At 33.4% G+C, this 17,959-nt stretch overlaps 1 protein-coding gene across 1 annotated transcript in view; it reads right to left on the reverse strand.

Annotated features, from left to right (window-relative positions):
• The window catches only part of LOC124534550 (sodium channel protein para), a 68,004-nt gene that overhangs the window by 14,312 nt on the left and 35,733 nt on the right, over positions 1 to 17,959 (reverse strand). The window contains 19 exon segments of the mRNA XM_047110447.1: positions 1,142 to 1,207; positions 1,416 to 1,524; positions 1,624 to 1,829; positions 2,183 to 2,426; positions 3,071 to 3,139; positions 5,063 to 5,377; positions 5,470 to 5,634; positions 5,729 to 5,873; positions 5,970 to 6,027; positions 6,101 to 6,313; positions 6,621 to 6,712; positions 7,007 to 7,135; positions 7,966 to 8,171; positions 8,284 to 8,439; positions 10,091 to 10,123; positions 10,382 to 10,561; positions 11,008 to 11,108; positions 12,284 to 12,390; positions 12,769 to 12,895. Coding sequence (XP_046966403.1) covers positions 1,142 to 1,207; positions 1,416 to 1,524; positions 1,624 to 1,829; positions 2,183 to 2,426; positions 3,071 to 3,139; positions 5,063 to 5,377; positions 5,470 to 5,634; positions 5,729 to 5,873; positions 5,970 to 6,027; positions 6,101 to 6,313; positions 6,621 to 6,712; positions 7,007 to 7,135; positions 7,966 to 8,171; positions 8,284 to 8,439; positions 10,091 to 10,123; positions 10,382 to 10,528 — 2,353 coding nt within the window. The 5' untranslated portion in view covers positions 10,529 to 10,561; positions 11,008 to 11,108; positions 12,284 to 12,390; positions 12,769 to 12,895.

Raw genomic sequence — 17,959 nt, forward strand, 5'->3', positions numbered from 1 at the left:
TATGCACATTAATATGTTTAATATAGTACATGGCTTCTAATATTTATAGAAATAATATTGTGTAAAGCTCAAAGCGGTGCTTGCATGTTTTATGGCAAAATGTCTATTTTCCTAGAATTTCTAATTTTCCTACTGTTTCTTTATTTTACGTTACTATTAGGAACATGGACATTAGAAGCTGAATTTTCCAAGAAATAAAATCTGTGACTTTAAGCCTTGGAGCCATTCAGGTTAATGTTTCATTAATAATTTGTTTCTGTTTTTTTAATGCCTATTTAATTTAACAGTTTTTTGGCTCGGAATGCTTCGAGTGAACTAGTCCTGTCGGATGTGAATGTAAGGAAATAAAAAGTAAATCTGAGTTTGCATATTCTCGTGCCTATTTGGTCAGTGTCCCTTGAAAACTCTCGTAATTAAAATCAGTTAGTACCATACCTATGGTGAGGGAACTGACAAGCACTTCGATATAAGATTATGAATCGTAATTATAATTCTTAAATTCAGTCTCTAGTAAATTAAGTTCAGATGTGAAATAACTGATACCATTTAAAAGAAGATTGAATGTCATTGTCTACATTTGTAGTAATCAATTTTAACTATTTATAAAATAAAACGAAAGCGTAGCAAAGCTTTGTGTAGAATTAAAAAAAAAAGTAATTTAGTTTTTATTATATATCTGATTTTGTGTAAGGGTTGGTTATAAAAATGTGAAACGTTTTTTAGTTTTTGGTGCGTGCTTTTCATAAATTTGAAAACTGTGCTTCCAGTGGCTTTACATGTTTTTGAAGGTTAATAAATGACACCCACAAATGGTTCATTTTGCCAATTATGCTTTTTGCTGCATAATGAGCAAATACCTTTGTGTTTTGTTCTGTTGTGTGGTGTATATGCGGATATTCATGTATAAAATATAACATATAACGTAAACGGTGTAAACGTGATTATGAATATATATTTAGTTATTGACACATTTTATTGTATTAAATTTAAACTATTTTAAACTCAAGCGTAATTTTTAAGGAAAAATAAAACACATTTAAGGTAATATCTACATAAATATGAAACTATATGCGACGGTTTGAAGTAGTTTCACGTAACACTAGAACATTTACGAATTTAATTTTGTTTTTATAAATCTTACCGTTTTGTTCACTAGCTCTACTTTGTCTGCCAGCTTGTTCAATAATTTCATTTAGTACCATTACATCTGAAATTATATAAGATATCATAAATACATTTTATTAGAGTTTAGTACAATATTTTTTTATATAATTTTGTCTGTGACTTTGGTATATCTTTCTTTTATTTAGATTGAGTTTAACCTTCTTGCACTTATACCTTTTACGGTTTATTAACACTATAATATCCATTGCTTTAATAGAAATGCGTGTGTATTTTGAATTGAAATTTCTTACCTCTCATATCTACAACGTTGGGCTGCTGAGATGACTCTATAAAAGGGTTGTCGTTAGACTGTTTTAACACTTTGCCAGCCTCGTCTGTACATTCCGTTGTGCTTATTTCCTGAAAAATACCATTGACCATTTTTCAATTCATATGACTTTTTTACATTGATTAATATGGGTCTTTATCAATATTTTAATTTGTAATAAAGTTACTTACATATTCTCTAAGCGGTCTAGATGCGAGCGACGAATCTTGTCTTGGCAGTGGGTAGGCATGCGGTTGTGATGTTACGCTATGGTTTCTGGACGCCGATCGGCCTCTTAGCCTTGCTTCTTTCGTTTGCGCTTTTCCACCTAGTAGGTCACCATGTGAAGTGTACGATAATCGAGATTGATGCGACGTGTAAGAAGAATGCCTCGAACCTATAATAATGATAAAGAAATTATAGAAATTTTATGGTGTCGAGAATTGTTTAAGTTTTGCCAATTTTTGGAAAAATTTGCTTAATATTTTGAATCGAATTAAGTATCTCCTTATTTCGCTTAAAATTAATTATGTTCGACAGACTGTTAAAAATGTATGTCGCGTGCTTTTTGGAATTTGCTCGTGGATTATCTCCTATTACATGTGAGTTAAGTAATTACGAACTTGATTTGTGATTGACGAGTGGTACCCTCACATAGTACCTTCAGATTATGACGAAATCCCTCTATTGTATTCTGTCTAAACCATAAAAACAAATTAGACAAAAAAATAAATCTAGTAATAAAATTACCTAAATTGGCGTAGTAGACAGGTATAATTATAGCACCATTTTCTTCAGACATTGGCGTGACAGCGTTTGAATCGTCAGCGTACGGCAGATGTTCCTGTGCGTCCAAGTATGTTGAAAGAACCAGTGGTTTTCGATCAGCTCCGGGTGGATAGCGATTTCTTCCGTTCGGTCTAAGAGCCATTTGATGCGACCCACGAGATCCTCGGCGTAAATTGAACGGTGATCCAGGGAGCGACAATGAAGCCTAAAGTCATATTAAATTTTAAAAAAGTTCTTAGAACTCAACACAAGTCAATCATATTTATTACGTCACTGTTTCATTTACTTTTATTATTGTTTTATTTGGATTCGAGAAATACTAAAGTTTTTTTTTAATAATGTTTCAAATACAACGTTCCTCAATTCGGATCGAGTATGGAAAATGCAGATGAACTAGTACTGATTGGGAGTCGTTCGCAGAGGCTTCATTGGTTAAGGCTTTTCTGAAGTACTTGTGTACGTACGATTATGAGTCATTCTTTTTCTTTTACATTACTATGACTTAATATTTACTTTCATGTGCCGATAAACAAATTTTAAACAAAACGCACTGTCAAGAAAATGACTAATAAGGAAGAAATATAATGAAGATCAGAGAAATAATAGTGCTTCCGAATCAATTGCAGCAATGCATGACGTTGAAAGTAATTTTATTCTGATTCGAAATGTGAAACTAATAAAGAATACTTTTAAATGATCTCATGAATTGTTGCAATGTGAAATGTAAATAGTTATTACAGGAAACGTAATAATTTGTTTTATATAAGAGGAAGAGAAAGAAAATAAAATTAGCTAAAGTAAAGGAAAAGGAAGGGGAACACAAACACCAATGTGGCTACAAGGACAAACCTGCGAGCCTTCGCGCAGTGGCCCATATGACAACTGTCCGTATTTATTTATGCGTTCGGGGTGGGGAACCTTTAATACACAGAAAAAGTGAATTTGTAATTATCGAGATAGCAACAATACGATTATAATTAGACATTTAATCAAGAGGATAAAGGATTTTATCAAGAATAATTTGGAATAAGGAAGTTGCAAGAAAGTGATACGAGACGTGAAACCAATGTGTGACTAAAATGAATCAAAACAGGACTAGCCAAAATTCTAACTAAATAAAAGTAGAAAGAAACAAATTTAAAATGAAGTTAATTTACAATAAGGTTTTGTAGCTTGAAGGTTATCAATTAGTTTTATTGTTGTGATAGCTGATATAAACTACAATACACTTATTGTAAAGACACATAAACAAAGAACCAAAGACAAGCATTGGCAATGATAAAAGCAACGGTTAGTCAAGTAACTTTGTTTATAAACACATGAAGTAATGTGGGGTTAAATTTCATGCATCTTTGCATATGACTAAATCCTACCATAGCTATATTTTAACTTCTACATCTATAGTCATGAGGACTGTTCTTTTATGACCAAATTGCATAGCCTCCGCATATCACTCATCGAAATTGAGGAATACTAAACTGTCTTAATGTTCTTACAAGTTACTAGTAATGTTAAGTTAGTTATGTTGACCGAACCTACCTCTCCACCGGTGACATGTTCAGTCTCAGCTCGGCCCGTTCGTACATTCACATTACGAAAGAAACAATCTAACATGACAATAGACTCCTTCTCTCCAATAGTATTTATTCCGATAACCTTATTTACTGATTGACTGACTCACACAGTCCTTTAATCTCTGAGCCCTAATTTAATTGGTCATTGATTCGCTTTATATTATCTACTTGAAAAAATAATATTGGAGATTGAGATACTCGAAAACAAAACTTTAACTAAAGTGCACTAAATTCAATCTATAAGCTAAATTGTCAATTTTCGTTCTAAATCATGCTCACATAATGAATACCCCATAGTGAATTGGCTGTATTTTCCATTACTTTACCGTAAATAAACATAAATTAGTAGACACTAAATGATTCTAATCAAATAAATCATTAAAATAACCGTTATTTGCAAATACAGTTGTTTTAGTAATGCGATTTGAAATAAAGATAAGTTCAGCTGCAGGCAATAGTATGAGAATAATAACGGATGAAAGTGATTGAAGAGATGGTAGGTTCAACTAATAGCATGCCTCGAAACCAATATCCAAATAAATCCACAGAATTGATGTTTGAAAATAATAAAACAAAGTTAAATAAAATTCAGTCCGACTCAAATATTCAGATTTACACACCTCTCATTATAAAGAGAATTTATGCCATTAGAATATGTATTTTTATTTATTTACATGGTTTTATTTTCTATAGTGAAGGAAAATCTGAATTTTGACGTCAGCAGCAAATTTGAAGGGAGAATAAATAATTAGATCAAAGCTTACATCAATAAATAATTTTGATTGTTCTTTTCAACTTGAAATTTTTATCGTGTGACGTCGAGTGTTTTAAAAGTGAGGATGAGAGATGAATGCTTAAATCGTGTATTAATATTTATTTAAAATCGAAGTTAACTTTGCTTTTGCGTAGAAGCAGCGTGAACGCAGAATAAAATCAAGTTGAAAAGAATGTGTTCCGCTGCCAACAGTTCTATTAAATGAATATTACAATCTTTGCAACCAATTTAAATAAATTGTAACGAGATGATTAATTTCTTCACTCTTACTTTAGATAATTCACTTATTTTTCGTGCTTACTCTTTTTTTTAATATTACATTTTTGGTAAGAAATAATATGGTATGTTAATTATTCAAGATCAATGTTGAAGAAATGAGATAATTTATTTGATTTTTTAAACGCATTATCAATTATGAAATACTCATAATAATTTTAAATATCGATAAACCATTGGCAGCGTGATGGAGGCGTGAAAGGCGCGCATACTCACCATGCTGACCTTCCTCTGTCGGCGTGCCGGTTCGTGGTGCGATTCGTTGGCGGTGGGCTTGTGCGTGGGCTGAGTGCTCACCGAGTCCTGGAAGGGGTCGCTACGGAGGGACATGCGCTCGCGCGTATTGTCGTCCTGGTTGCCGCGCTCCTGGTTCACGAACAGCTCGTAGCTCTGACAGGAGGAGTCGCTGGGAGATTTAGCGGGATGTGCCTCGGCGTAAGCGGCCGCCTCTGCCGCAGCAGCCTGCTCGCGGGCGTGGGCTTCCCTGGCTTCCTGCTTATCCGCTCTGGCTGCCGCTTTTTGCTTCGCTTCCTTTAATTGTAATATGGAAAATATTTTTAATAAATATTTACCAAAAAAGCATTGTATATAATTTTGAGTTAATTATAACTACAAGAACATACCCTAAGGGCTTCTTCTTCGGCTTGTTCCTCTTCTTCAGCTTTCTTTTGTAACTCGTCATATGACATGGCGACGATGGCCAAAATCAAGTTGACGAGATAGAATGAGCCCAAGAAAATGATCACAACGAAGAACAAGACGTGCCATGAACCAGCAGACCTTAGCACCTGTAACACAATTAAAAAAAAAACAATAAATCTATATTTGAAAAAGGAACTACTTTAATATTATACGTTTTAATAAATTATGTTAGGCCATTACCAGTTGATATAGATTTTCCCAATAGTCCTGTGTCATGAGTCGAAATGCTGATAGGAAAGCCCAACCAAAAGTATCGAAACTCGTGTATCCGTAGTTAGGGTTTGGTCCATAGCCTTGTAAACATATGTAGCCTGGTTCACACTGTCTATAAAGTGAAAAATTCGCCTTAATAACAGAACTTTATAACTATATCTCAAAATTAAACAAACGTATGTAAGTTATACGTAAGTAAATTACTTACCCTGCTCCTGATGAATTTCCACAAAGGGGATAATCTCCGTCTTCACCGTACCAGTTTGCTAAAAACAAAATTTATAGTTACATATTCTCCTTATTTCAATGAAAACCATTTTGATACTAGACCAGACTTACTTTCATTTTGACAAAATCTTTCCCAGTTCTCGTCAGTGAGGTTACCCCAACTACCGTCTTCCGGAAAGACTTTAATACATTTCTGTGTCAAAACCCCCATATAGATTTGCAGACCCATAAGTGCGAACACAGATAGTGAAAACATCGTCAATATAATCACATCTCGAAGATTTTTCACCGACTCTATCACCGCACCGACAATAGTCTTCAAGCCTGTGGATCGTATTTGTTTTATCATTGCTCAAACACAGTCTAACTTGGAACGTCTACTTATATGGTATCACTCGGTGCTGCATTTCATCTTTAATTTGCTAATAAAACAAACCGTTGTACTTACTCACATTTGTCTTTTCATTTCATTTTAAACCATTCTTATTTTTTACTATTTATGATTCATTACTCATACATCTACTGTTAAAAGCTTTTCGTTACTGCCTACTTTGTTATTCTAGACATCGATAAAACTGCTGTTTCAAAATTTAAACTTCCTAAAGATAAAGTTATACAAATATGAATTTACCCGGTACGATGGCCACAGTCTTCAAAGCTCGGAGAACTCTGAACGTTCTTAGAGCGGCCAAGTTGCCGAGATCTATGCCCATCGTCACATAACTGCAACACACACCCACAACCACAACATCTAGATTAATAATATCTAACTACACAATTTAACTAGTTTATATCACGACTCTTCGAACAATGGAATTCTTATAGAGTTCCCCTGCCTCACTACCCGTATATCGTTGTAGTAAAGAATTATTTTAACATACGAATATCTAATTTATATATATATTCTTCTATATAATAACTATTAAAGAAATATTTAAGTATATCAGAACGAAAATCTACAATTGAACATTTTTAACATTTTGCTACATAAATATATTAAAATTGTCTACTACTCACGCTAAAGCTATAACTACGAAGTCAAGCCAATTCCATGCATCTCTAAGGTATGTGAATGGCTGTAGTATGAAACCCCTGGCCATTACTTTCACCGCCGATTCAAAGGTGTAGATGCCGGTAAAGAAAACTCTGTAAAAATTCACCTCCATTGTGGAACGCCGCTCAAAAAGTAGACAAAATTGTCACAATAAAACAATTCTAGGTCTTCGAAATCAAATAAAACATCTAACTTGAAGTCATGAAGGGTAAGGTGGCGGTAACAATACGAATTACTAAATACACCTATTACTAAATGAAATTGAAATACATACCTATGTATTTACAATTTTATGGTATTAGTAAGTAAGTGTCGAAATAGAAAATCTTAAGAAGAGATGGGTATCTAATTAAAGGACGCTGCATCGTTGTGTCGTGGTAAATGATGTGTAATATTGTGCTACGGTCGCTGTAAGGGTCGTTAAAGTCTCTCATATCACACCGAAGTCGGCAATTAAATTAAATAATGCATAATGAAGAAGTTATTCATTACTTAAACAATTAAGGAGTTGCTATTTCCGTTAGAAAAGTTTTTGTGTGATTCATTATTAAGATATCGAGAAAATCGGATAAACTAAGTTATTTTGCAACAATATTCTTTCTAACTATGAGTAAACTGCATTGATAACACTAATTCTATTTTCAAAGATATTCTCATACATTTCAGACGAAAATTTATTATCTCAAATATAATAAACTAGGCACGTAATAATCTAATAATTAATAGATATAAAATTTTACTTCCGATTATCTAAATTATAGGGCATTTAGACAATTCGAAAACTAACTGAAGTCTAATAATTTTGAAACTAACGTGCATTCTACTAATGATTAGATGGTATATAAATTTATAATTTTATATATATATGTAATCGTTTAGAAACGTTAGCAATTAATTCAATTATAAAGATGTTGGTACTTACTCAGTACTTTCGACAGTTGGTGTGGTAGGCATTATCATGAGTATACAATTCCCAAGGATTGTGACAATAATGGACAGAGAGAATAAAGGATGCACTAATATATATATGGCCACTCTTCTTATTGGATTGAATGGATCCAGTATCCACAAGGCATTAGTCGCCGAAAATCTGAAGATATCTTTACCCTTGCTTATAACTACGAATGTCTGAAACAATAATAAAATGAGATTTAAAGATGAAATCTTCATGTAGTAATTACACAAAAACAAATTAGTTTCACCTTATGGCTAACGAGATTTAATTAAAAAATGTTCTTACTGTTTGGTTGTGGTAGAAAGGATCGATGTCCTCGAGTGGTGTGGAGGCGAGTTCGAGAGGGAAGGAGCCTTGCATCCGCACCGGCAGCGGCAGGCCCTGCTCCAAGGTCGCGTCTGGTTGGGGACCTTCATCTTCATCCTCATCGTCGTACCGCACCTACATCACACAAAGTGTATCACTAAGGATCCTTCGCTTGGAACTTTCGACGCAAAAACCTAGATCACACTGATAGTATATGTACGTATACTCTTGTTATTATTTGCATATCTAATAAATTAATGAAATTTCAATTGTATGGCTTCATTATTTGATTCGTAGTATGTATGTGATACTTACTTGCAGTAATTACCATTATACTTACTCTGTAATTGGCTCAGTGTGGTTTAGTGTGTTAATTTTTAACAAATTAAAATTATTTGTACATTGTTACAATTATTGTGTTATTTTAATGGCAATATCAATATTATAATCACATTACACTACTAAATCAAGGCATCGTGTAACAATACTGTTAATTCTAGGTTGTGTTATTCTCACAGTTACTCCGCTATTCGACACATCTTTGGCAAGACTAGGAGAATAACACTGGTTATTAAAGCAACTAGTATTATTACGGTAGTAGAGCATGGCTCGTGAGCGTTCAAAGCTTATTGCTTCCTGTGCTGCTGCTGTCCGTGTAACCATGATGCGATTTTGGCAGAACTAGAAGCGATTGCTGAACGATTGCCCCTATCATGTTACCGTTTTATCACTAAAATTTACTGATATGAGATTAATACATTGAATCAAAATTATCAGTTCTAATTTTAATCACTACCATGTAACTTATATTATTTGGACTTTATTTTGGAAAGTATCAATGCAAAACTTACTTTTATTGTACGTAAGAACCAAACAGATATTCAGAACTTGATTGAAACAAAAAATTGTTTAGTTAAAGAAAATTGAATAATATTTTGTAATGAGCTCGTTAGAAACATTTAAATATATGTATTTAGGACGGGTAGATATAGGTATCAAAATAGGGGATCGTTCGTATATTTGCGCTAAACTAGCTAGGTGATAACACCATGCTAGACCTAAATGACAGCAGCCGATGATTTTGCAGACATGAGCCAATCGTGTGCAATGCATGATAATGGTAATATGTTATGTGCTAGTGTAGTTCATTTGCTATTCATTAGGACTAATTACACTATCGTTAGTATTAGGATTGATTGTTTTTGTTACGGCAAAAAGAGGTTCGTAGTTTGGGAGCAAGTGACGTGTATGTACTTGGTGTAAGGTCATAGACAGTAACACTAGGCTCATTTTTAACAAATTCAAGGTCATCTAGATTTATATCTAACCAAGGGTCATTGGAGGGTCATTTAACGATTTATATTGGGGGTATTTCGCTTATTCATGATAAGAGGCTTTGACTATTCTGCATTTAATTTCGGTAACTCCATATCAATTTTTAGGAATATACCTTTATCAATTGTAAATGCAAATAAATATGATAAGCTTTCTTTTCGTTAACTACTGAACATTTATCATTAAGAATTTGCTAAATGATTCAAACAGCTAAGCTTCGGGTTATTTTGATACATTTAATAGTTATTGACAAAGCGATGTGTTCAAAAATGCGATTAGTAATAAATTAGAATGCAATGCAAGTTATCGCACTTTGACTGCTGTCATGCCAATGTTTGTCGGAGTTTGTGATATTCGTAACAAAATCAATTTTGAACCAGCGATAACTTGCTAAATAATCTTTCTAAAAACGAGCCTTAAAAAGGTAAAAGGGGCAAGCAAGCAATCTTACTTCTTTTTTCTTTTTCGTCCGCCCCAAATCGGTCTGGAATGGTTTAAATAAAAATTATCTGTCAGAGCGATTATTTAATAGAATGCTCTTCTTTAATAAGTTTATTGTTTAAGCATTTGTTTTATAATTTGCTGTGTTATTATTTATTTTACTTATTCGCTTGTTTTATTTGAGTTGAATTAACCTAAAGTTTGTTTTAGACCGTCGATTGCACTGTGATTGTTGGGCCAGCAGTAAACACTTTTGTGGCAAAGAGCCCATAGTGGCTATGGTGTTAGGCATGTGACTCACCTCGCCTTCCGCTCGTTTTTTCTCGAGTTCTTTTTGCTTGGCATGCTCTTCAGCTATGCGGGCCTCGATTACGGCCAATGACTCTCGGGTGAAGGGTCGGAACAAGCTTTGTTCTTCCTCGCTGATCGAGTCCAAGTCCTCGGACATTGTCTATCGAACTCCCCCCGAGTAAACTGCCTACTGAAATTAATATTTGAAATAAGCTATAAGTATGTTAAACGTAAATGAGCCGAGATGGTCCAGTGGTTAGAACGCGTGCATCTTAACCGATGATTTCGGGTTCAAACCCAGGCAAGCACCACTATATATATGTGCTTAATTTGTATTTATAATTCATCTCGTGCTCAGTGGTGAAGGAAAAAATAGTGAGGAAACCTGCATGTGTCTAATTTCATCGAAATTCTGCCACATGTGCATTCCACCAACTCGCATTGGAACAGCGTGGTGGAATATGTTCCAAGATCTCTCGTTAATTGGAGAGGAGGCCTTAGCCCAGCAGTGGGAAATTTACAGGCTGTTACTTTACTTTTACATTACTATGTTAAACGTGAATCATAAAATAATTGAAATAGGTATGAAATCAATAATAGATAAATATCTAATTATTATAAGAAGATGTTTTGTACCTGCTAACAGTGAATGGGCGGGTGTGTGTGGTAGGGAAAGCGCGTGCGGCAGTACACTCTGCGCCCGCGTTCTCCCGCCGACCACCTGGCGGAGCGCCCTCCTGTACCAGCAAAAAGGTAACATTAATTATAATACTTTAGTTAAATAGCTTTTTTTCATTTTTATGACATAACGCGGTTTACCCACTTTTCTTTATATTGACATATAACAGTGTTCAGATGGGAAGTCGTTCACAGGACCAATTCACTTCTTATGTTATATAGTGCTGTCCTTTAAGTATATATTGTCACTTTTCTAAATAAACTATATAAAATTAATAATTGACAAAAAGATTTTTTGATTGTATTTTTAGTTATATTAGATTTTGTCCTATTCCTATTACACAATATACTACTTTCATATAGGTTCGTAATTAAGAAACATGGTATTACGAAATAAGACTCTTTAAATACATTTTGATGATTAGACATAGAACTCCAGTTCGTATTCGGATAATTATCTCACTCTACAAATGAGACTAGATTACTCCGGCCGGAAATATAATAGCTAAGAAAGTGCCCAGCATATTCCTTCGCATTCATAGAGCGACAAAAATCTTCTGGACGGAAATATTCATGACATAGGAAACTTTAACTATTACTCTAAATTAAGATACAGAAAAATATAATCGATCTAAAAAGTTTTATTTAATAAAATAAACTTAGATTACAGTCTACGATTTTTAGTTTATTAGATTATAGACTAGATAGAGTGTCGCGTATAAAGAAGAAAACGCGCCAACTGAAATATTTTGGTGAACTGCGCTTGACACTGGACAAACGTCATACTACTTTTGTTTTTTTATTTTTTTCTTTTTTATTGTGTAGGTTGACGGACGAGCATATGGGCCACCTGATAGTGGCCAAGTGGTCACCATTACCAATAGACAATGACGCTGTAAGAAATATTAACTATTCCTTACATCGTCAATGCGCCACAAACCTTGGGAACTAAGATGCTAAGTCCCTTGTGCCTGTAGTTACACTGGCTCACTCGCCCTTCATACCGGAACAGAACAATACTGAGTACTGTTGTTTGGCGGTAGAATAACTGATGAGTGGGTGGTACCTACCCAGACGGACTTGCACAAAGATTACTTAGCATACTTAGATTAGCACTTTACTAGATACGTGTACGGTGTGCTCGACCAATCGTTGGCCATAGTTTTTTCGATACATTGGCAGTCTATCTCAGCATATATATAAACAAAGAAAATAAATTGTTCATGAAACAGACCTGTCGTCCTCGTGAGCAGTGTGGCCGCGGCTACTAGAGAGATGAACGTCACCACGTACTCGCTGATAGGGACAGCCAGCAAATGAGCGAGATTTTTCATGTCCGACCTGAAACAAGCGCCTGTACATAACGAACTATAATTAACAACCAATTATTTAAATATATACGATGAAATGAAGCAAATCAAAAGCATTTTGTGCTCAGATAATTTAGAAAATAAAAATGTACTTTATCTAGATTTTTCGAAAAATTTGGTGTTTACAGATATTTTAATACGTTTATTTATAAATTCTAATATTCTTAACTAGATAATAAGTAATTTTCCTGAAACTAATTCTTGTCTATGATAAATTTCATTTCAATTTAACTTCAATCTTGTACCATGTAATATTTTTATAAAAAAAAAAACGAGTTCCCCAACTCATATACAATTTGATTCTCTTCGAAAGTAGTTGACATAAGCATGTAATAAGTGTATTAGGTACCGTATAAAAATACAGGGTTTTGTCTAGAGGGCGCGCCGGGTGGTGGCCGCGTCGCGTGCAGGCCGCGCGCGCTCCTCTCTTCTACTTCGGCGCGCGCGCAACATCTGCGGTACCACTTCAATTGCGCCTGCAATTAACAACGTATACTATTAAAACAGCTCTCAATTTTCATTTTTATAATACTTTTAATAACTTGTTTTACTACAATCGACATTGGTAAATTAACATTACTTTTATTTATTCAGACCATTGGTATAATTAGGAAAATAACATAGTTTTAGTCTGGCTAAAGTAATTGTCAAATAATAGCAGTAATTCATCGTCTAAATGTACCCTACGTTTTATTAAATAGGTTTTTATGAATACAAATATTGTGTATTAGTAATTAACAAAGCGGTCACGTAGATTAAAGAAACAGAGTCGACCTTGCAAAACCGAATATAATTGTAAATTTTCAATTACTTGTGATGTTTAATTTGATGAATTAACTAGTTTTTTTTTGAGTAAAAAAATGCTCGCGGGATATGTTTAAAAATTTGGTGGAAAAATAAAACAAATATATGGGTTTTCATTTTCTATAAAACCTTTTTTTCTGGATGTAATTTCAATTTCAGTAATTTCGAGTCCACAAAAACGTAGGCACATGCAAAAAAAGTTAATCAAAACGAAAGGCAAGGGCAAGGGCTTAACACGTCTGTAAGGATCGTTTATCTCAGAGTAAAAACTACAAATCGAAAACGTTGCTGATAGTTACTTCTGAGGCGAAGGGTATTACGCCTGTACCAAATACGAAATTACTTTATTTGAGCTCTTTTTTTCTTATTTATATATTTTCTTTTCATTTAATCGACAAAAGTGCAATGAATTATAATTGCAATGCAAAGAATAAATTTTGTAGTGTGTGAAAGAAACATTATCATCACACAGTATAAAATAAAGTCGCTTAACGCTGTCCCTATGTATGCTTAGTTCTCTAAAATAACGCAAATGATTTTGAGGCGGTTTTTTTCAATAGATAGAGTGATTCGAGAGGAAGGAAATATAATAGTAAGGAATATTAGAAGTTTCTAATGTGATCTTGTAAATAAACATTCTGTAGTATATTTAGTACCAGCATTGCAACCTTGCCTAGATAGGGCGAGTGACTAGTATTTTTTTTACATATACTGCAGCATTGTTTCAATTGTAAACAGCTGTCTTATGGTGAAAAAAGGTGACATATCTGTTCATTACGTCGAAGACGCTGCAGCTGCGACTAGTACGAAATGTTATGCAATCAAGTGTTCAAGATCAGGTTTCGTATCAGAGCTAGATGTAAAGGACACGTAAGAAAGCTATTCAAATTCAAAGAACTTCCTATTATATCTCACTTTATTATGGTATAGTTCGTAAACGGCTGATAGAAAGTTATTACCACCGTTCATGGATATCTGCAATACCGTGTAGCATGCAGGTGCATTCAAGCACTTATTTTAAGCTAAACAAATAGCGACTTTTTTATTTTGAATTACGTCAACGCAAGAAGTCGGTATAGCAGGTTACGCAATTTCACCAATGAACTCTCGAGGAAATAGAAAGCAAACATATATCAAAATTATAAGAAATATTATACAATCCTAAACGGTTTAGCGGTAAGAGAGCTGGCAGCGTTTTTATGATGTTCACATGTTTCATAACATAATTCATAGGGATTTAAGCTCAGATCGATACGAATAAATTTGCTAGAATAAATTATGCCATTACGTCACTGCTTTTTGCGTTACGATGCCTCAAAATCACCGTAAAGCCTACTAAGTAATTTACTATGACCCTCTTACAACTGGGTAGATATGTACAGGTAGCATCTATACGAATGTATCCTTAATACGAAAAAAATGACAAACATTTTGTTTGATTTTGAGCTGAAAGACTTTTTGGAAATCATGATTATCAATCTTGTAGCGTTCGAAATTTAGAAGCGGATGCTTTACCTTAATTTTTATATAATCCCTACTGCATTTGTAGACACATATAATATATATTTATAATATTCAACGTGGTTCCAGGTGCCTGGCTGTTTTCAGTTGGAAATAGGTAATACAATATAATACGTGCTCTAGACTTTATTCAAATTTGAGCATCTGTAAACCTAATTTTGTCACAATAAATCGTTATAATATTTAATAGGACGAATCCAATATTTGATTTATTGTAATACGTTACTATTATCAAAATTAATGATATAATAGTTTGAAGCAACTCCATATAAATAGCTAATTTAAATAGGCAATTGTAATGAGTAATTACGATAATATTCAATGATGTGAATGCAGAAAACATTGCAAGAATAGGACGCAACAAGATATAATATTAGAACTGTGTAGGTTGGCTGGGTACGGGCAGAGACTGCACTTGACGCGATATTGATTGTATTATAATAGCTGTTTTCAGTTCCATATTTGAAATGTATCTCGAAATAAAATTATAATTGTACGAGTGCAAAGTCGGGCGGGCTGCCAGTTAATACAAGTGCATTTTATTTGATTTAACTGAATTAATGTTAACAACAGTAGTATTTATTGAACGTAATATACTTATTTATTTGGTTTGGATTTTTTTTAAGTAGTAACATTCCATTAGTTAGTTAATTTGTGTGCATGTTAGCAACACCGGGAATTAAGATTTTATAGCTTGTGCTTATATTACTTCCCACCGCCGACATCTAACTTTAAAGTACATCATATGTTTTTGTAAAGCTTATATTACTCTATACTCGCTTATCGGTATAATCTATGCTAATATTATAAATGTGAAAGTAACTGTTTGTCTGTCACTCTTTTACGACCAAACCAATAAAGCGAATTTGATGAAATTTTGTATAAAGCAAACTTGAAGTCCAAGGAAGGACTTATTTTGCCTAACATATGACAATCAACCCCCAAAAACGCTAGCGAGGCCGCGGGAAACAACTAGTTATTGATAAGTGGAGTTGTTCGACATCGACAGTCCAGCACATTCGTTAGAATCGAAGAACTCACAAACGTTTATAATACTTGTTTAAATATAAAATAATACCCAGTGCCTGCTATTAACTAATGGAAATTGTATCGTTTAAACCGGGCAGTTCCTAGAAAACTGGAAACGCTCAGCTAAACGTCGACTTCTATTAAAATAATCATGAGTGATCGTTCTTCTACCGACGATTTAGCGGCTGCATTATACGCTTTTGTTTGTATGACATCACTGTTTCACTTAATATTTGACAGCAATCGTTAGCTTTATGAAAATGGTTCAAAATAGCGACTACTAAGTGCGTTTGTGATTCATACTCGGTAATGGTTTGTTCTCTACAGATTTCTTATTTATATTTAAACCTCAGACTCTTTTCCGTGGGAAGTTTAATTTTAATCGACTCTTTGGATTGGTATTATATTCCAATCATTTAAAATAAAGGTTTTTAAGAGAAAACGACTTGATTTAAAATGTGTATTAACGTGAGGCAGAATTTTATCCAAAATATTAGACGAATTCCCTTTGTGTTTGATTACACTTTTGGTTCCGTACCTTTTTATTTCACAACATTTACAATATGTACTTTTCAATGCAAGTATACTCCGATGTAATAGATTTTAGATAAATATATAAATATTACACAGAGAACGTCAGAAGTAAATTAAGCAATCGTAATATTAAAGATACAATCATTTGTTTAAATAATCAAATCATTATAATAGTCATAAATAACAAGTTATATTTCTTGATCTTGCAATAAAGAAAAACTTATGAGAGTAATGTACACACAAATGTCATAAATAGTTTTTAAATTGCGATTCTATCGTGTTATTCCTGCCTTTGTTTGCAATTTTCCGCGTTTGCAATATTAGCCTGAAAGCCACAGTCAACATATTGGTTAATGAGGCGTTGGGCTAAAATTTTATTGATTTTAACATTGTTTATGTACACTGTATAAGATATAAGAGGGCTTGTATTACATTGGAAGAGATAAGTATATGCAAACGAGATACAGTAATAATATCATCAGTTTACATAAATTAAGTTAGATAGATTTATATGGTATTACTATTGAATCTATTTTTAATCTTACGAAATAAAGTTTATTTTTGTAGGAAACATATTTGTACTAGAGAATCACAACAGATCATATTGATTTTTAAAATAAAAAGCCTGTCCAATAAAATACAAACTAATTATTAAATTCCTGTTTCACTAATAATAATATCGAGAGTGTTGATAAAATAGAGATCATTGGAAGAGTTCTCGTCACAGACCGCGAATTAAATAGTTTAGTACATAACATAGTTTGTGTTACCTAGCGATTATGTATGGCGATGTCACTATATATGTGAATAAAGTTTTCATTAAAATGTGATGTATGTGAAAACATATACATGTTATACACAGGCACTATTAATTTTATCGAATTTTCAGAATATCATTTTAAAAACAATACTTGTTTATAATATGGTTGGATATAGAGTGGACGACCGAATAAACGATGGATGGATTGTATGAAAGTAGGAAGGAATGGATGTAACTTGTAAGATGACGTGAGAAAGAGAGTATGGGAGAAGCAATGCTGCGCCGACCCCAAGTAAAATTGGGATGAATTGGGATTATGACGTGATGATATTAGTCCAGTCACTATTTACATTTCTCGGCCTTTTTTTTGTATATTACTGGACTATAATAACTAATCTTGTATTTATGTCAATTTCCGATGAGGGTGAAAAGAATATGAGGATGATATAAGTATGTAATGATTAAATTTTAAGATTCAAATAAGAATGTTTATATATAATATATGCATGAGCCTATGACCAGACGACGTGGAGTATTCCGTAAATAGTTATTCATTTTTTAATAAAGTTGATCCTTCCCACCATTTCTTATTTAACAACCAACGAATAGAGGACAGACAGCATAAACACTAATTAAAATTAAGAATAATTTTAGCTAACCTCTATGCTTTTGCATTATGCTTGAACACTTGCTTTGGTAATATTCAAGCTTTCCCGTGACAATTTTTACCGCGAATACCTTTTAAAGAACCGATTGAATCTATCTGTTGTTGGAGAATGCACGTATTCAGCTTTCCACCTTTTATATTTTGCCAATAAAGCTGCCAATATGCCAGTTCAACTGATATAAGGTGGCATAATAATGAACGCTTATATCAAGTACCACACGATAT

Source organism: Vanessa cardui, chromosome 13, assembly GCF_905220365.1.
Source record: "Vanessa cardui chromosome 13, ilVanCard2.1, whole genome shotgun sequence".
Taxonomy (NCBI): Eukaryota; Metazoa; Arthropoda; class Insecta; order Lepidoptera; family Nymphalidae; genus Vanessa; species Vanessa cardui.